The sequence below is a fragment of the Condylura cristata genome, unplaced genomic scaffold, assembly GCF_000260355.1.
Source record: "Condylura cristata isolate star-nosed mole 26May11 unplaced genomic scaffold, ConCri1.0 scaffold00003, whole genome shotgun sequence".
Lineage (NCBI taxonomy): Eukaryota > Metazoa > Chordata > Mammalia > Eulipotyphla > Talpidae > Condylura > Condylura cristata.
Window position 1 is genome coordinate 71,401,822 of NW_004567104.1, and position 20,484 is coordinate 71,422,305.

The following is a 20,484-nucleotide window of genomic DNA, read 5'->3' on the forward strand; positions in this document are numbered from 1 at the left end:
GACCTCTCCTGACCTGCCCACTGCTCCCCTCAGCAGTGTACTTCATTGATCTGCCTGTTCTGCTCCCCACTCTGTCTCTGGTGAAGCCTCTCATCACCTCTGTAACTCTGACTTGTACCCCAGTTCTGTATGCATAAATAAATAAACCTTTAAAAAAATCCATGGCTTTTAAAAGCAAAGGATCTATAGAGTACATTTTGAATCTCCCAAAAGAACCACAATCTGAGAGTTTCTGTAAGACAGAAACTTTTGCTTTTCCCTCTACCTGTGAGGATCTCAGCCACACTCCGTTCTCATGCTGGGAGGTTATATCTGTCTCCTAGGTAAGATGTAGAAATGAAGAAAGCTCTACCAGTCAGTGGATGTTAATGTTCTTCGAAAGGTATATGTTTAATGTTGACAGAGCAGGCATCCTGGAATTTATTCAAAACTGACAGAGATGGTAGCTGCCCGGGGTTGGGAAGTCTGTGTAGATGGGGCAGAGCTTGAGGTCTGCAGGACAAGAAGCCTCTGCAGACAGAGGCTGGTGATGATACACAACAATGTGGATAGACTTAACACTTCTTAAAGTTCATTAAAAGGATATGTTATGTCAGTTTCACTACAACTAATTTTTTAAATAAAAAAAAAAAAAAAAGCCCACCAAGCCCCATAACCTAGAGCAACATAGAAAAGCAGGATCACAGTTTTATGAACAATTTAGCCAGCAGCTCTTAGAAACACGAAGTGAGCCTCCAGCTTCTCAACACTTTTATAACCTGTTAATAGCTGAAGGCAGTACTATGGGAGAAAATTTTTGCTCCTGCTGTCCTGTCTAAATAAAACAGCAGTCTCTGCCATTCTCTATCATTAAGCCAAATCAATTTCTGAAAAGCACAATCATTAAATGAGCTTTTCATCAGTTTGTCCTTTTTCATGGGCTACCCAGGAAGGGCTCCATGAGAGGGTGGGCAGAGTCAGGCTCACTGCTGTCAACAGTGTACCAAATGGAAAAACTCTTGTGACAGTTCAGGTGTTTACAGACTTCACACAGACCTGGTGGCCCAGTATACCATGCAGTATTTCCGCACACAACCTCTTTAGGATTTAAATTCTTTCCTTTGGAATTTCATGCTAACAAAGTTGGTTTAAAACACTACATGATTTCGGGGCACAGGCTCACACCTCTTCGTGTGTATGCACCACACCATGCCCCCCTCCCAACCCCTGCCAAAGTACCCAGTCTTCCACCCTCCAACCCTCCACTGACCCTCTCCCTTGCTCTGTTCTGACATGCTAGGAAAGCTTTGCCAAGGCACTCCTAGCCTTGCCTTTTTGCACCAAGCAAGTTTAAGCAGAGACATCGGGTTGACCAGAAGGCTCTTCCTCAGAACCCAGTGTCCAGGAGGAAAGAAAGACCACCCATCAGTACTCCCCAGCTTGTCAGCATGCCACTGAACAAACAGCAGCAGACACATAGAAAAGTGAATTCTGTGACCCTTCCTTCGCTTCTGGGGATGCTATCAATGCCATATTAAGTTCAGTGAGGGGAATAAGCAAAGCTCTTGCCAATACAGGAATATAATCAACAAAAAAATACATTTTACATAAGAGCCTTTTTAAGTACAGAGTTAAGATGAAGCTCGGGGTTTCATTATGTATTTAAATAGATCGAGCTTCAATTATCCAACTGAATAGAGGATACTCAGTGATTTTGGATAATCAATGGTTTACGTGAGCAGGAAAGAAAAGGAAAATTCATTTTAAACAAAAGAAGTGCTAGAGAATATATGCCAGATCTAGGAAGCTGAAATTTTGATCAGTTGAGTTTATAGAAGCACAAAAATAACTGTAAAATTGGTTACACTTCATTTTGTTTTCCATTTTAAAAGAACAGAAAGGAAAAGGAATAAGGGGATGTGTTGGGAGTGAAATGCCTGTGTGAATGCTTGAAGTTCTTTTTTCTCTTTGGTTCTACGTTTAACATATTTTGGAGTTTTTAGTTCTAAATCAAAATAATTTAGTAGGTCATTTATTTTCATAAACACTTCAATAGCATTTTCAATAACTGTAAGGGGAACTCAGCTCTTACCCCTTATCTGTAATATGGGGTCCCTTCCTCCACTAGAGAAAGTTATGGAACTAGATGCCCATCTCACCCTCATCTACCAAACATCCCCCTCACCGAACAAAGGTAAAGTCTTTGAAGAAAAAGAGGCTGCAATCTCCAAGAAGCCAGGCACAAACTAGAAGGAGCTGTTTGCTACAGACAGAGGAGTAAATGGAAGGCTGCCCAGTGAGTGACTATAATAAGGATTCACTTCTGGCAAAGCTGAGAAGAAAAAACCAAAACCACAGGAAAAAAAGTATTGTCAACTGTATCAACAAAGAGGCCTTCCCATCTGGCCCCACTATAAAAGCCCTTGGTAGATGGCAAAGCACACAGATACTATCCAAGCACATTTTTGGTATCGCAAAGTTAAATATGATCAATGAAGGATGGAAAGATATTTTGGAGAGAGCCTCTGGCATTAGAGGCAAACACCAAAGCACAGAATGGAAAAGCATCAGGAAAAAAGAGAAATAATGCTCCAAGAAAAAACTTCCTGAAAATCTATACTATCCTCAGAGACACAGAACATCTCAAACAAGCACACAGGTTACAATGAACACGTAACAATGAAAAGGAAAAAGGCCCTCCCTGGTGGCGCAGCGGGTTAAAGCACAGCACTGAGAAGCTAAAGCCACTTCCGCATGAGTTTGATCCCCACCTGCCCCGGAGGTGACCACATGGCGTGGCAGACCTCTCCTGACCTGCCCACTGCTCCTCTCAGCAGTGTACTCCCTCGATCTGTCTGTTCTGCTCCCCACTCTGTCCCTGGTGAATCCTCTCACCCTCCGCATCTCTGGCCTGTGCCCCAGGTCCATATGAATAAATAAATAAATCTTGAAAATTTAAAAAAAATTAAAAACAAAAAAAAAACAATAAGAAGGAAAAAAAGGAGTGAGGGAGAGAAGGGAGATGGTGGAGGAAGAGAACAGGGGGAGGAAGGAAGCAAAGGAGGAAAGGGAGGGAAGGGCAGAAGGAGGGAGAGAGGAGGAGGGTGGGGGAAGGGAAGTGGGTGAAATAGGTGATGAGAGGAAGGAGCAACCAAAATGAAATTTTCAATAGAATACAAATCGTTATGAAAAATCAAAATACTAGTTATGAAGAAATGATCCAAAAGCTTCAAGAGAGGACATAACAGATAATCAGAAACAAGATATAAGATAAGTGAAAAAAGGGGAAATGAATATTTCAAAACCAAATTCTAAATTATTTCACTATTATTCAAGGGAAAGGTACAATGCAGATATTTTCAGAGATTTGTATTATGAAAATGACAGAGTTTATTAAGAAATATGAAGATCTGTGATCCAGGAATATAACTAGGATGGTGAGGGGAGATCCCAGCTGAGTGTGCACAGGTGAGCGTACCACCAAATTGGAGCAGGGAGTAGAAAGGGCCTGGGGGGACAGATTCCAGGGTCACAAACAATGATTCCCTAATATACTAGAGATTTAGAAAAGAATGCCTATTGACCAATAAAATAAACAAATTGACCAGGAAAGTAAGAGGCAGTCATTAACTCCAGAAAAAACAAAAAGCCAAAAAAGACCTTCATGAATGGAAATAAAATGAGATAACACTAGGTTCAGCAGCTAGTATTATTCATATCATCATAACAACACAGTAACCTAACAGCTTCACAAAAACTACTGATTTAATCTGAATTTTCATATAATTCTATAGGAAGATGAGAAAAGATGAACCTGTTTATAGTACAACTGATATTTATCTATTATAACAAAATTATATTTAATGTATAGTTAATATTAAGCAGATTAAAGGGAAATTAAGATATATCTAGGATAAAACAAACAAAAATACTCTATTAAGATATTCCATATGTTTTGAGGGAGTGAGACTGGAAGAAGAAATAAGGGAGGATGGAAAGAGAATTTCATTTCAAAACATTTAAAGTTAATTAACTTTGAAACTATGTGTCATACTGACCAATTTAAAATAATGTAGAAAGGAAAATGAATGCAGTTAGTAACATGCTATTTGAATGATACATAATAGCATACAAATGATATACTAAAATCTAGCTCAGCCACAATTACATCTCTGCACTGTACTTTTAACATATGGATAGATATGCAATACACCAATAGTCAGCATGTGCTGGAAATAATTACCAGCCCTGTGCACTCACTGTACTTCAACCTCCCTTCTCTCCCCGACAGTGCTCTCCTAAGAGGTAGGCAAATAAGATCCCTGCTGGGTCAGGACAGGATGGACCCCAAGGGGCACAGAGTGTGGGTTCCAGAACCTATTACAAGGAAGAGCATCAAGAAGAGGAACTAAGTCCCAGAGACAAGAGCTCAGAAGTCTGAGTCAGGGAAGTCCAAACAGGAGACATAGCAGGGGGCAATAGACCAGTGTTGGCAAGTATTTGTGCCTGAGGAAACCATATTTGAAAAGTCCCTGGAAAGGGCATTGTCCAGGAGGGACTCCTACACACGTTCTGCCCTTCAGGGAGCAATCTGACCCTCCCATCTTCTAAATGTCATTAAGATGACCTAACTCTTGCATCTACAGCTAATGGGTCATTCCTGCTAGGCTATCTGGTATTTCTTACGCACAACTGCATGATACTGAACCACCAGAATGGTGCTGACATGCTGATCTGGGATGAATTAAATTCTTTCTGTACATAAAAAAAATGTCTCCCTGAAACTACACACATCCTAGCGTTGACCCTTCTCCACAAATGATCCATGCCAAAACCAAAGGCAACGTTTCAAACATGGCCGACCAAGGGCAGGGCTATGATCAGTGGTGATGGGAAAATGGGATTTAGTGATAGATGAAGCTAACACATCACAGTCAACCCAGACAGCAAAGAGCAAAGGAACCCTTTCTCACATCTGCAGATGACATGAGATGCAGATAAACACCAGGGAAGATGAAATTAGGATCCAAGATGACTTAAACAAGTTCCTTTGAAAGAACAAAAACCACAAAGATGAAATTTCAAAGAGGTAACTTCAAGTTCTGCATTTGGGGTTTATGAAAAAAATCTATGAAAACAAGATGTAGAGGACCTTTTTGGGTAAGAAGTGGTGGTGAGGGCTGGATATAAACCACAGGCTCAGATGAGTCAACAGTGTGTGTGGCTTTTCATCAATTGAGGAATTGACACCCACCTCGTGGAGGAAATGAAAGTGGCAAGAACCAAGCTATGCGAGGGGCAGGGTGGACCCCTGAGGGGCACAGGGTGTGGGCTCCAGACCTACTACAAGGAAGAGCATCACGAAGAGGAACTGAGTCCTAGAGACAAGAGCTCAGAAGACTAAGTCAGGCAAGTCCAAACAGGAGACACAGCACAGGCAAAAGACCAGTGTTGGCAATTATTTTTAAGGTTGTAAGACAGAATGAAGCAGAAGATTCACTTTCGACCCTGGGGAGACTATGAAAACAGAGGGAAGTGGGAAAAGTCCCCATAAAGAATATAACTTTAATATAATGAAGAACATTCTAGAACTTGCAGATAACTTGGAGAGCTGAGAGCTTCCCAGGGATACAATTTGTCCATCAGTGGATGAGGTGACCCAATGTGGAGTGACTGGGAGAGATGGTGTCAGTTTAGAAGGCTGCACTTTACTCTTAGTCTCCTAAATCTTTTGTAGGTAGCCAGCTTGAGACCTCTTTGTGAAAGATGATTTCTAGAATTTTCCCTAACCTGATACACTAGTTCAAAGCGTGTTCCAATGATCTTTGTCAAGTCTGACAGTGTGTGACACTTCTGGATAGTTCTCCAAAGTCAGCTACAGCTCAAACCCTTAGACTGTGCACAGGAAAGCCACACTGGGCTTCACTAAGGATGTTTACAAGAAGCACAGAGAACTAGCCTCCTCTTTATAATGAAAGTCATAACTGTAAAATATTTATTATCATACTTAACCCCAATGCAGTATTCTGGAGTGTTAGTACTTAAAAAAAAAAAACAAAAAACTGGGCTCTAAATACCAAGCATAGCCTCATTCAAGTGACCTGGTAAATGATAAGAAAACTTGCTATGAAATGGTCCTACCTCTTCAGACAGTATGTTCTACTCTTCCTTGCTTATACAATACCGTATGATTCCCCTCCCAATCCGGCATCATTCTTATCCTGTCTGGTGACTAAGTTCTCAAGGCATTTAATATAGGATTTAAGCACTAGTAGGCTCCATCAGCACAAAAGTCACAGTTTTCTGGAGTGACATGTGACATCCTCCAATGATGGACAATGAAGGACCAAAAAGAAACTGTACTTTGCAGGTGGCATAAACCATTTTTGGCTTCCAGTTGCAGCAAAGAATTTTAATTTAAATAATTTAAATACAGGCACTACTACAACCTCACTTTGCAAACAGAGTCACACTTCTATACAAGCTGCCTTAGCATTCATGTTCATGCCCACCCCCAACCCATGCACAAAACCCCTTTTCTACTTTCGTTGGTGACATGAATCTCCTTTCGTGGATGACTGAATAACAACATCGAATCAGCAGCATTCAGGCACTGGAAACTATGTGCAATGAATTGAGCCCTGGGGCTGGAGTAACCTACAAATTATTTCCATAATCGTGGCTGATCTCCCCTGCTTTAACCTCACCCCCTACACACATAGATTCCTTTCAAATACAGCCCCTTTAGAGTTATGTGGATTACAATAAGTAGAAGGTAGAAAATGCCCTCATGGATCTCCACAGCAGTAATTTCCTCTGAAAAGGTTCATTTTGTGCTCTATCCCACGTAAGAAGCATAAAAATTTTCACCATAACAAGAGGACACAGAGGTTTTCATGAATAAGGTCCTATGTTACCAGAAAATCATTTTATTCAATGTGAACTACTGGGTATTTTGATTCTAGTAGCAATTTTAAGGCCAAGAAGGGTCTTTTCAAAAGGAATTCATATTAGAGTGAGTATGTAAAAAGAAGAGTTTCCTGAAATAGATCAAATTGTCATCTGAACTCTGTAGTGAGTCCAGAATAGACAAAATTAAGTTATGATTTAGACACATTTCCTAAGGGTGTTTTAATTTTAAGGATGCAAAAAAAATTAGTCTGACTTTACTGTGGTCACAGATTCTTGCCTATGTTCTCAGGGTAAACTATGATAAGAATAAGATAAAAAGTATAATCAGGCAATAAGAGGCTTTGGAGAAAAAGGGATTTGATTGAATCCAGCCCTAATTATCAGTAACTATGCTACTTAGCATCCAATTACAAGCCTTGATAGGTCTCAGTTTTACAAGTAGGGTAACCAATCCAAACCCATCGGTTAAAATCTAGGTACACAATCCGACATACTGATTGCAGTAAGAATTAAATGTGACTGACACTGCAAACCACTTTCAAGAGGGTGGTATACAATCACGAGCTCATAAAAGATAGGCACTAATGTCGTAGTGATATTATTGTACAACTAGTTAGGTATTTCCTCATTTGCAAGATTTCTAATTAACTAATAAAAAGTCATGCCAAGACACACAAAAGCAATAGTTGTAAGTATATTTTCATGATGCAGATCATGTAGATTTTTCAAATAGGAAACACAAAGTAATACCCATTAACGGAGACTTGAAAATGGTATCACATTAAAATTTAAGTTTCAGTATAACAAAGGATGCCTTTAAGAGAGAAAAAGAAAAGCCCCAGAGTGGGTAAAGGTATTTGCAATTCATAGACTCAGCAAAGAGAAGATATACAAAATATGTAAACAACTACCATGATCATTACTACCGAAGAAAAAAGCAGGCAGATTGAAATAAGTACTTCACACGAGATGATTCTGAAATGACCATTAAACCATGGAAATATGCTCAACTTCACATTAGTAACATAAAGGGGAAAATATTTCTGATAATACTAAGTATGGACAATGATGAAGAACAACTAGAATTTTCCTAAGTTGTTTATGGAAACATAAACTATTCCAACCATTTGGAAACCAACCAACCAAATCTAAACATACCATGACACAGCAATGCCTCTCCTAGGTATATACCAACAGAGACATGGACAAATTGTCCTGAACATACAAAAGTACTCATAGCACACTGCTTGTAACTCTCCCAAACTGGGATCAACCTCAAAGCACCTGTAGAGGGGCTGTAGGGCATCCTGAAGATATTGCAACTTATCCCTGTTACCTAGCATAATTGTTAGTAATGACTCTATCATTCTCAATATTGGCTAGTTCTTAGAGTGTCTTGCTGAGTCCATCCATAGTCCGGAGACGTGTGGGATACCACTAAGGACATTAACAGAAACATACTGGGACACCAGGAAACAAGAGAGAGAAATGGGCAGAAGACCATTTGAAGAAATAATAGCCAAAAGCTCCCAAGTACGATGCATACTCATACACCTACACATCCAAGAGTTCAATTAGTTATAGGTAGAATAAAATTAAAGAGTTCAACACCTAGACATACAACCGAACTTTTTAAAAACAAATTACTAAAAAAACCCCAAAGTAGCAAAAGGCAGCTCATCAATATAAGGCATCTTCCAGATTATGAGCAGATTTCTCATCAGCAACTACAGATATTTCCAAAGGACTGAAATAAGACTGTGAATCAAGAATTCTATATCTAGCAAAATTATCCCCCCAAAACGAAGAAGAAACAAGGACATTATTGGATAAAAAAGGGCTCTGGCTTGGAAGACAACAGACATTCGCTCTATTTAAGTGTGTATGTGTGGGGGAGGATGAACTGGAGAGAGCTACAGCCATCTATCCCTTACTCTGGGTGGCGGTTACAGACCGATGTTGTACAAGTTCACCCAACAGTATGCTTATGTTTAGTGCACTCATCTGTATGTGTTTTACATCACAGAGTTTTTAAGAAAAGAAGAAACAGATGTGTCGTCAGTTAACAAAATTACTATTTGATTTTTCTTACTCTAACTTCAGGGACTAAATGCAGAAATACAATGAATTAAACTATTACTCTCTTCCACGCCATTTCCCCAGCTCTCTCCTCTGGACAGTCTTACTGTCCAATTGACCCAATTCATCCCTATTCTTCTAAAATTGACTATTAGGCATAAGGAAGAAAGATCTGTCTTCTTATTATATTCCAAGGATAGAAACTGTGTCAAAATCTTCTTGGTACTCTGAATACTTTGTGCATAGTACAAAATGGAATAAATGTTCAAGAGTTCATGCTTTGCCAGAATGAAAGAAGTCGGGCTTCCCTAGAGGCCTAGGGAGCTAACCCACATACGGCATAGCAGACCGCGCCTGTCTCAAATGCTTCTCCCCTGAGCGGCATATTTTTGTAAATCAGCCTGTCCTGCTCCCTAATCGGTCTCTGGTGAAATCTCTCATCCCCTGTATCTGTGGCCTATGCACTAGTTCTTCTATGCAAAAATAAAGAAAGAAAGAAATACTTTTGAAAAATAGGATAAATGAAGTCTTTATAACTAACAGCACAGATATTTGGAAAAGTAGATCACCACTGACCAAACTCAAAGTATTCCCTAAAAAGGCAAAAATTAACCTTCATGTAATTAGTATTTTTAATACATGTAACAGTCCAATATCAAGAACACTGGGTAGAAAGTTTTATAAGATGAGGAAAAGCACCCATTTGGGTTTAGCTGGTTATTTCTGGAATGTCATTATTTTACTTTATGAGTAATATCAGAAAAGAACATATTATGATAAAAAATTTGACAGCTCAAATCAAGTCTATATTAAGGAGTTCATGATCGCTTTTCTAAAGGGCTACACAAAAGGTATAAAGATTACACTGAAAAAATCCTTCAACGCATAGGAAGCACACAAAGCTTCTCTCACTCAGTACACTCCCGCCCCTCTGCAGGTGCCTGGGTGAGGGCCTCCCCGGTGGCACCAGGGACTGAGTTTCTCCACTGTGATGCCATCACCAGCTCCTGCAGTGTAATCCCCGGCCAGGGAGCTGACCCACATGATGAGGCGGACCTCTACAGTCTCACCCACTGCTCCCCTCAGCCTGTTCTGCTCCCCACTCTGTCTCTGGTGAATCTTCTCAGTCCCCCATCCCTCCATACCTCTGGACTATACCCCAGTTCTTCTCCACACCACACACACACACACACACACACACACACACGCACACACACACGGCTCTGGGTGAATTGAGTCATTCCTAGAACTCAGCTGAAATTTTGCCTTACATCATTCTGTTTCTCTATTGAGGGAAGGCCTAAAACCCACCACTTATATGAAAAGAGGAGAGGATGGTATCTGGGAAGAGACCAGAAGTGCCCTGCAGTGGGGCGAACAAACCTGAAAGAGGAAGGCGTCGCCCAGGGAGTTGCTGAGGCAGAAGACGAAGTCTTTCTTGGGGTGCTCGGGCACCGCCTGCACGATGCTGTTCTCCACCCAGACAGCATGCTTGGGGATGCTGTTGTGGTCGATTCCGGACCGGCCATCGTTCTCGTAGAAGAAGAGCGTGCACCCTGAGCAAACAAAGCAGGGTGTGCGTGAGCATGTGGCACTTAAACAACAGGAAGTCTGCAGCAGGAACTGGCTAGACCCTCCTCACAAGATGAGCTGGAAATACAGTGTGAACAACACAGGAAGGAGCGAGCACGGGACAGCCCTGTGCTGGAGTCTTGGATGCAACTCAAGGGGCTCCTTTGTGCACGTCCTGAGGTTCTGATGGTCTTTCTGTTTTACTTAGTGTTTTCCTCACAGGCATCCTCATGGCTACCTGGGCGTCTTAGGGAAGTCAGTTCCGTAGGGAAGTTCCGGGGTGCTGTGTGAGGACAGGTGGCCAGCACTGCTGCACTGGAACCTTTTCCGCCCATCTCACCAGACATGCATGCAGGAAATGCAATTTACCAGGGTCTGGACTATGCCCTTGATGGAAAACAGCATATAATATTGGCAACAGGTATAGAAGGTGTAAGGTAAGAAATGATGGGCTTTTAATATCAGATTGTTCCTATAAAATGGCTTTTCTAGGGTCTCCCTGGTCGCTAGGGGTCAAGTCTCAGCACTACAGCCACTGTGGCCCGAGTCCGATCCCTGGCCAGGGAGCTGACGCACATGGCAGAACAGACCTCTCCTGTCTCCCCACCGCTCCTCGCCCTCCGCAGTGTGTTTCAGTAGACCCGCCTGTTCTGCTCCCCACTCTGCCTCTGTGGAATCCTCTCATCCCCACACCTCTGGCCTATGCCCCAGTTCTTCTATGCAAAAATAAATTTAAAAAAAAATCTTTTTCTAGACAGAAAGCATATCCTTATCCCTGCTGGAAGAGAAAATGCAAGGCTACCTATGAAGGCCTGCAAGAAGCTCAGGCCTGGTCCACACTTAGCAACCTGTAAAATTAACACAGCAGCAGTAAAACACCTTAGACAGATTTGCTACCATTTGGGTTCATAAATACCCTCCATCCTGGCCTAAACATGAGGCTCAGCCTAAAGTCATTACTAGCTGAGCACTTCTTCCCCATGAATTGAAACCCACTGCCAGGCACGTCGGGGTCTGATTTTATGACTCTTTATTTTATCTTATTTATTTATGCATGCAAGAACTGGGTTGCAGACAAGAGGTGTGGGAGGCGAGAAAATTCACCAGAAACAGAGTGGGGAGCAGAACAGGCAGATCTATTAAAATATACTGCCAAGGGGAGCAGCGGGCAAGACAGGAGAGGTCTGCTGAGCAATGCGGGTCATCTCCTTGGCCAGGGATCGAACACACAGCACTGAGACTTTAACCCCTGTGCCACCAGGGAGGCTCTTTATGCCTCTTTCTTAATTCCAACATAAAGTGACTCTGTCCACATCTTCCCACACAACACAAGCCCCCGTCAGCAACCGTGTGAATTCCATAGCCAAGTCTGTGCTCAGTAAAGGAGAAAGAAGTGACTCCGTGGAAGAATCACCTTCCTTCAAAGGTGAGTTTTCCTGACCCTTAATATTTACCTTAGCTTTGCAGAGCTGCTGACGTGGGCTCACTGCAGTGCACACAGCTCAGGCATCCTCAGGCTCAACACTGGAGCAGCCACCAGAGAGCCTTGATTAAACCTCAGGGTGTCTGCACTGGCTAATTCCCCATAACTCAGGACTCCCCATGTTCCTGGTGCCCAGTCAAGTGATATTCACTTTTGTCTTAAAGGCAATGCCTTATGTTTTCTGTGACGGTCACTATTCAGGAACTAAGATGGTAACTAAGTATTACAGTAGATTTTTGGGTTTTTTTGTTTTTTTTTTCTTTTGCTTTTGGGTTCCAAAATGGCCAGCCTATAACTTAATTACAGATCCACTGAATAAATACCCAACTCTATTTTTCTCAAAGTCCCCGTTATTTGGATGATATGAGCTTGTTGCAAGATAACAGACGTCACATTGAGATGTCATCTGTATCTCCAAGTTCTAGGTCTCGACCTAACATAGATCTGGAGATAGATTTTTAAAACGGAAAAGGGGGGTGCTTATATCCCCCAAATCAGAAGTTCTGGAGGGGAGTAGCAATTTTGTCCCAGGGGCTGCGTGGCAATATCTGAAGACCCTTTTGGTCTTGGGGGAGGGAGGTGGGGAGCAGAAGCATAGGTATGCAGCTAAACCATCACACCACCCAGGCAGGAGCCCCACAACTACCTGGAGGTGTCTGGAAAATGTCACAGCACCCTGATTGTAAAACCGGCCTAAAACAACTTACGACTAACAATGTGCAGATTCTTAACAAAAGGGACTAAGTCGAGGTTGCTCAATAACCACAGAATGGGAACACAAAGACCTCAGGATCCTGTCTTGGGGGGACCCACAAATCCCAGATGTGCACACACCGAGCATTTGAGGGTCACCCTAGATTGCTCTATTTGTAGGTTTTCAACCTTCGTCTACCATCACCCATGACAGTAGGTGAGGAAAACTGGCTTTTCCTCTAAGTATCTACTTGTCGCAATGGGAAGACGAAGGCAAAGCTGCACACCCAGAAACCACAAGTTCGCTGAACGTTACTGCTGTGCCCTTCAGCTGTCCGAGGAGAGCCCCCAGAGGCTAATTCAAATGAATCCTTTTTTTTTTTTTTAAAGATTTATTTATTTGTACATACAGAACTGGGGGTACAGGCCAGAGGCTCAGGGGCGGTGAGAGGCTTCACCAGAGACAGAGTGGGGAGCAGAACAGGCAGATCGACGAAGTACACTGCTGAGGGGAGCAGCGGGTGGGCCAGGAGAGGTCTGCCACGCCATGTGGTCTCCTCCGGGGCAGGCGGGATTTGAACTCATGCGGAAGTGGCTTTAGCTTCCCAGTGCTGCGCTTTAACCCGCTGCGCCACCAGGGAGGGCCTCAAATGACTCCTTTTTAAAATGAATTATGCTAGTGAAAGGGAAAGGAAAAAGTCTTTGGAGAGAGATGTCTGTCCCACCAGCTGCTCTGCTTTTTATTCCTCAGGACCTAAGAGCCAGCAGCAGGTCCTGCCTTTGGGTCAAGCCTGAGCCCATCAAAATTAAGGGGAACTGTCAAGGTGAGGGGGCAAAGGACTCAGTGGCTCCACATGTTGGAACTGGATCCTGAGAGATTGTGTTACTCAGATCTGGGACGCCAAGGAAGTGAAGGAGCGCCAGCTGACAGGCTCATGGCTGTGCTTCTGCACCTCCCACCCTCACTTCCGGCATCATTTATACTCTGAGGGAATAGCAGGAACAAAACAGCCCCCATCCCCATGCCCCAAGTCCAGATCCCCTAACTATTTTTATTCTAAGCTGCTGCTCACAACTCTCACATAAGCATCACCTGGGAGGCCTGTTCAAACTACAAACTCAGTCTTGCGGTAGATTAAATGATGCCCCCCAAACTTCTAGGTTGAAGCACTAGCCCAGGACACCCTCAGCATGTGGCTATATTTGGGGATAAAGTCTTCAAACAGGCAATTAAAGTCAAATGAGGACCTATGGGGGAGCCCTAGACCAATCTGACTGTGTCCTTCTAGGGAAGGGGACTTTGGACAGAGACAGACACAGAGAAGAAAAAAGCCATGTTTAAGATCCAGGGAGAGAGACCTCACCCCTTGTCCTTGGACTTCAAGAATTCAAGACTGTGAGGAAATGAATTCTTTTGCTGAAGTCACCCACTTGATGTACAGATAAGACAGGGACTGAATCCCACCTCCAAATTGTGGAGCTGGTGCAACCCAGAAGGTATCCAGAATTCTGAGATGTGGGTGGCTGCCTGACCATTCATGCTAACATACAGCTCTATGAATAAAGGAAGTGACTAGATAGGCTGCTAGAAGGCACAGAGACTGCCAGTGGTGAGCACATCTGGGACAGGAGCAGAAAGTGGGGGTAGGAGCCCCCTCTTACTCTCCTGTCATTCTGTCCCCACAGAAGAGCAGAAGGCAGAATTCAGACCCCTCAGACATGACTCCGCAGCACCTCAAATTCAGGTGCAGCAAGTCACACCTGAGAGAGAAGAGCAGCAGTTCTAGAGGGTTCCACAGATGAACATCTGTGCTGCTTGAGTGGGGCAAACACCCCATGTACAACAAGGTGCGTGCGTGCAAACTGACAGGACTTTTATCACATTTTACACTCTTCATTGTCACTGTTAAAATTTTAGTATAGACTTCTTATGTGTTATCACAGAGTATTTAGTTTGGCACAGGGAACAAAATTTGGCATTTACTATCAATATGTCATGTGGTTTTCCACTGAAACCATTACAAAGGCCAGAGTTCTGCTTTTTTGTTCAAACTTCAAATCCCTAAAGCTGATCTTCAAAAAGAGAAAGGGATGTGAGAAAGGACCAGACTCTAGTTCCTAACACGTTGTTGGAAGTCAGTCAAAAAGATAGAATAACCCAGCATGTCTGAAAAGAAGAGAAAGATGGTAACCCCCAGCTCCAGAAGGCAGCCTCATTGGGCATGTGGCTGTAGACCAGCCATGCTTGCTGGGCCAAGGCGATGCACCCAAGAGTAACACAGCCTGCCTGCCTCCCTTGCAGCTATGTCTGACCCACCTCTGGCCCATGCGATGGAAACAGAGTGACTCAGTAACTTACAGACATTCCCTCAGAGGTAAAACTCCTCCACTTCCCCATTTCTCTGCTATAGCGTGGCCCTGGTGATGACCACCTTAACCGTGGAGACTAAGAGAATGCTCTGGAAAATAGTTGGGCAACAAAATAAAAGAATCCCAGTTCCTTGATGATTTCATGGAGGAAAAGAGTCACCACATAGACTTCAAATGGCCCATAAGGGCAGGTGGGAAGGGGATAAAATTCTACCTTGCTTATGACACTGTCACTGAGGGCTTCTGACAGATGTGGCCAAATGCAGATTCAAATTAACATGCTCCCTTTCTGTTCCACCAGGCTGGAACCACCAGCATTGGGGATTACCCAAACCCTGCTTGCCCTGGGTTGGCCTATGCTCTCCTGAAGAGTTCTAGGCTGTTCCATGCTACTGGGACTGCATGCCCCACACCAGTCCCACTGGTGAAATCCAACATGGAAGGGCCAGTGTGTGCAGCCACTAGGTCAGCCCTACCTCTTCTTCCTGGGGATGACCCTCACACCTGTTCCCCTCACTCACTTCTCCTGACAGATACGAACTCTGCTTCAAACCCAGCTGTGGAAGAAGCCTATGTGGACTTGAAGTGGTTTCCTTTTTAAGACACAGGATTGACAGATGAGTTACAACTTCTATACAACAGGACAGGGGCAGACATGTGGAGTAACATACGTGACTCAACAGAGTATGGAAATGACAATGGTAGACTCAGAAGTATTATGCTTATTCATGAAAACGCCAATCTACACATGCATTACATATCTATACAACTGCTCCAGCAAAGTGTGACTCTGAAATAGTAACTGCTTCACAAATACATTTGTGGCTTAGACATGCCACAGAGCATTAAGTTGAACCTTGTGAAATTTGTGCTTTTTATCTTTTTTTAACCTAGAAACACTGATTTCTTTGGATCTTCCCTCCCAAAAGTCACTATGGGAAGGACCTGATTACCAGGCATGATTCCCAAAAAAAAGGATTTTGTAAACTGTCCTTCAGAACTATCATCAAAACAGGTTGTATCTAGGAGAAAGCCAGACATCCAGCATGATTGTGAAAAAAGCAAAGAACACAGAATGACATTGGTAGAGAGGGGTGGCAGCGGAGGGGGTATTTATAGATAAAGGGTTAAGTAAAACGATGAAGTTCTAGCGATCTACTGTCCACTGGCACTCGCCAGTCAGCAGCAAGGGAAGGCACCCTTAGAAATTCGTTCATTTTTTTACACTAACAAAATTTTTTTTAATTTTCCTGTTGCTTGCTCTTAACTGTATGATTTTGAACTGTATGACACTTTTACGTTGATTTACCCCACTGTGGATAATTTACAGCTACTGGTTCAAGCTTCTTGGGGGACGTGTCCCGTGCCACGCTCACCACCCTGGCCCACCATGCCACACCCACCATGCCAAGCCCACCACACACCCTCCACCTCTGCTCCCCAGTCTGCACTCTTCCCCTCTGCAGCCTCAATCTGCTTTGAATCCATATAAAATTCCCATAGAACTTGAAACCACAACCCTCGGGACAGGTGCGCCCAGACGTGTGTGTGACGCTGGAGGCGGTGCAGGCCAGCTTACCTTTCAAGGACACCCAGTAGTGCTTCCACTTCCTGCGGGTGGCCGACTCCACCTTCTTGTTCTTCTTGTGCACCAGGAAGTTCTTGACGGCCAGCGCCCCTGCCTTGCGCACGGTGCCCTGAGCGGCTGTGAGCAGGATGTCCGACTGGCCGGGCGAGCTCAGCGTGCCGCTGCTCTGCTCGTCGCTGTGCGCAGAGCCTGCCTCCTCCAGGCTCTCGCTGTTGGTGGTGCTCATCTCCAGCTCCCGCCGGAAATTTTCGTACACCCCCTGGCGGGCCGCATCCCCAGTGGAGCTACTGCCGCTGTCGCTGCCCACGAAGGCACGGCCGGCGGGGGGCGAGTAGCTGGAGGTGGTGGCATTGGACCGCCTGGACAGGAGGTCCGTGTCGGTGGTGGCTCCTTCGATCCCGCTGTCTGCAAACTCACTGCCCTCCCCGGTGTTAACATCCTGCAGAGGGGAAAGGAGACAGGTTTCAGGCATGAAGACAGAAGACGGGAGGGCGCAGCCAGCGTCCCTCAACACAGCTCCCACCCTCTCCTGGAAGCAGGACCTCTGGAGCCGCCTGGAAGCAGGACCTCTGGAGCTGCACAAACCCAGCTGGCCTGCAGAGCAGCTCAGGATGCCCCACGCTGCCCCTGTGAGCATGCAATCATCCAGAAAGTTCAAGAAAAGAAACAACAATTTCAGAGAGCTTAGCTTTGATGCGACTTAGCTAATTAACTAATTGGCAGATTAGCTACTGAGGCTTCCTCCTCTCCCTCACCACCTCCCCTCATGTGCTGGGGGAGCTCAGCACCCTCACCCCCAGCAGCTAGCCAGAGCAGCTAGCTCTGGGAAGCTCTGCGGGATGACCAGCCAGCTGTTCCGGTGGGTGACAACATCTTCAGTGCTGATACACTTCTTTAAAATAAAAACTGGTCTGCAATGTGGGGACAGGAGAACGCAGCCTCACCCACTCACCGAGCCAGGCCGCCTGTCCCTGAAGCAGGCCGGAGCCCCACGCTGGGCCCAGCGTCCCTCCTGGAGAACAAGCAGCCTCTCTCTCCACATTCGCTCAGCAAGCCTGGGGCCCACAGCTCCAACGCCAGCTCTCCGATTACCCTGCCCTTTCAAAGGCAGGATGCTAGGACAAGGACTCGCTGCCCTGGGCCAGAGGACAGCGTGGGGCAGCTGCCAGGAGGCTGGCAGGTATCAGTCTCTCCCCCACCCTGTTTAAAACCTTCAGTGGTGGCCTAGGTGTTAAGTTTCACCCCTATCTGAGACCTGAGTTCGATCCCCAGCCAGGGAGCTGACCCTGGGCACAGCAGGCCTCTCCTGTCTCATCTGCTGCTCCCCTCAGCAATGTGTTTCGGTCGATCTGCCTGTTCTGTCCTTCACCCTGTCGCTGGTAAAGCCTCTCACCCCCCTACATTCCAGGTCTTCTGCACAAAAATAAATAAATTTTTAAAAACGAAAATTAGAAAATAAAGCCATGCAGAACTGCCACAGCCCAGCTCCAGCTCTCACAATGAATGTTTCAGGACACAGACAGGTCTGTTCTTACATCAGAATCTTAATTGCCCTAAAGTACTACCGGCTGGTCCACAAACAATAATTAAATGATGGCAGGCATCACGGGAGAGTAATAACAGTGATATTGGACAGGGCAGCCGACGGTGTCATGGAGAGGAAATCAGACTGGTTTTTCTCAGAGGAAGAACGTGGGAATCCGCGCCTGACAGGGGAGCAGCGGCAAAGTGTGCCGTGGTTTGGCGTTTCACCCTTTCGGGCCTTTCTTCTCACAAGCCGCTAATGATGGCTCCAAGCAGCTGCAAATGCAGTCTCTGGATTGCCAGGAAAATGCCTGCTTTGAGCGCCCCTCTCTGCTGAGCCGATGGCGCGGACAGACCCACACAGACAGGTGCTGCATCTATCTGTCCACTCTCACTTTTAGTGCTGTGACAGTTGGGGCGAGCGGGATGGGGAGAAGTGGGGAGAGGCTGGTGAAAGGTCCAGACTCCAAGTTCTAAGGGGAAAAGTTCTGGGGGCCTGGCCAGCAGGCGACAATAGTTGGTAACACTGTGTTGTATATACCTGAAATTTGCTAAGAGAGTAGTCTTAAGTATTCTCACCACAAAAAAAAGGGTAATTACGTGAGGTGATGGAGGTGTTAATTAAGTTGAGTGTGGTAATCATTTCACAATGTACACATGTATTAAATCATCACGCCGTAGCCTTTACAATAGATAAACAAAGAGTGCAGCAGGCAGGAGGGATGGGGGGACCGGATCCCTTTCCTGGAGAAGCCCAGCAAAGGCCGGCACAGGCAGGGGTTCCAGGCGCGCTGCGTGTGGGGTGTACGAGGAAACTTCCCTACTTGCTTTGCAACTTTTTCTATAATTCTAAGGCTGCTCTCAACTAAAAAGAAATGAGGGGGCTTTAGAGGGGAAAGTCGTAGGAGGTCGTCAAGAAAGCTTCTTAGGACCAACCACATTTCTCCATTTCTCCTGCAGTGCAGGCCCGTGGGGGGGGGGGGTCAGAGGGACGTAAAGGAACAAAGGAGCCATGGATGCAGCTCAGACACAGACGGCCGAGCGTGCCGGCCCCACCCCCCAGCTCTGACCTGTCCTGCCCACTAGCTGCCATAGCTGGTCACGGAGGGCCCAGATCCAGAAATCAGAGACCCTGTGTACACTGCCATCGAGCCACACAGCTGTCCCCCACAGGGACATTTAGCTCTTGCTTCCTCTTGTCTGTAAGACAGTAAGCAAATACAACCACCACTGGTTCTTGAAAATCACCATGAGTCATGGGATGAGCAGTTGATCCATTTCCCAAACATCCAGACTCATTTTCAGTTGTTTCAGTTCTCCAGAAGAAGTGAAGGACTCATCTGTAAACTCTCCTCCCATAGACAGGAGGGAAGAGACTTCTCTATAAGACAAGGAAGGACAAGCTACACGGGTGGTCTGCCCGGGCCGTCCCAGCAAGACCTCAGGAGGAAGGAGGCAGCCTCAGTTCCCAGATTCCACAGCTCTAGCGCAAGAAGGAACTAGGCAGCTGTTGCCTTTGAGTAGATTAATAGTAACAGACGAGGATGCTGGGCCCAGAGGTCATACCACTGCTTGCAACCATGTCTCCCACTGGGCATCCATGGGCACCCCAATGTTCAGCTCTAGGGAGCACCAGAAAATGCCAAGAGTTACCTCCATGTCTTCCCTTTGTTGGTCAACAGAGCCCCTTCTAAACTTTCCCAGAAGAAGATAAGTGACCTATCATTGATTTCCCTTGACTTACCTGCAGAGTTCAAACCTCAAAGGGGGAGGTGGGAGGAGGATGAAAGAGAATGAGGAGGGCCCTCCCTGGTGGCGCCGGGGGTTGGAGCACTACACTGTGAAGCTAAGCCAAACTGTGGCCACTTCAGTGCGAGTTCGATCCCTGCCTCGCTCCCCCCACCCTCCCCCCCAGAGGTGATCGACATGGAGTAGCAGATCTCTCTTGCCTCCCCTGCTTCTCCCCTCAGCAGTGTACTTTGTCGATCTGCCTGTTCTGCTCCCCACTCTGTCTCTGGTGAATCCCCTCACTGTCCCTACACCTAAGGCCTGAACCCCATTTCTGGATGGATGGATAGATAGACATAGATAGACAGGCAGACAGGATGGGGAACACAGAGGCAGAGACTGTAAAGGTATCCCCAAGAGCATGACATTCCCACCAACTCCTCACCATCCCTGATAAGAATGCTCTGACCACTCCTCCACTGAGGCAGAGCTGAGACCGAGCTAAGACACTCACCTCTCTGTCAAGCCTGAACATCTGCGCATGCCCACTGGCACC

The 20,484-nt window shown here is 45.3% G+C and overlaps 1 protein-coding gene across 2 annotated transcripts in view; it reads right to left on the minus strand.

The window, feature by feature from the left end:
* TIAM1 (T-cell lymphoma invasion and metastasis 1) overlaps window positions 1-20,484 on the minus strand; it is a 128,224-nt gene that overhangs the window by 87,705 nt on the left and 20,035 nt on the right. For both annotated transcript variants that reach the window (XM_004675344.2, XM_004675343.2), the window contains exons 3-4: window positions 16,668-17,115; window positions 10,354-10,526 (exon numbers count right to left, since the gene is read on the minus strand). In XM_004675344.2, coding sequence (XP_004675401.1) covers window positions 10,354-10,526; window positions 16,668-17,115 — 621 coding nt within the window. The remainder of the gene's footprint in view (window positions 1-10,353; window positions 10,527-16,667; window positions 17,116-20,484) is intronic.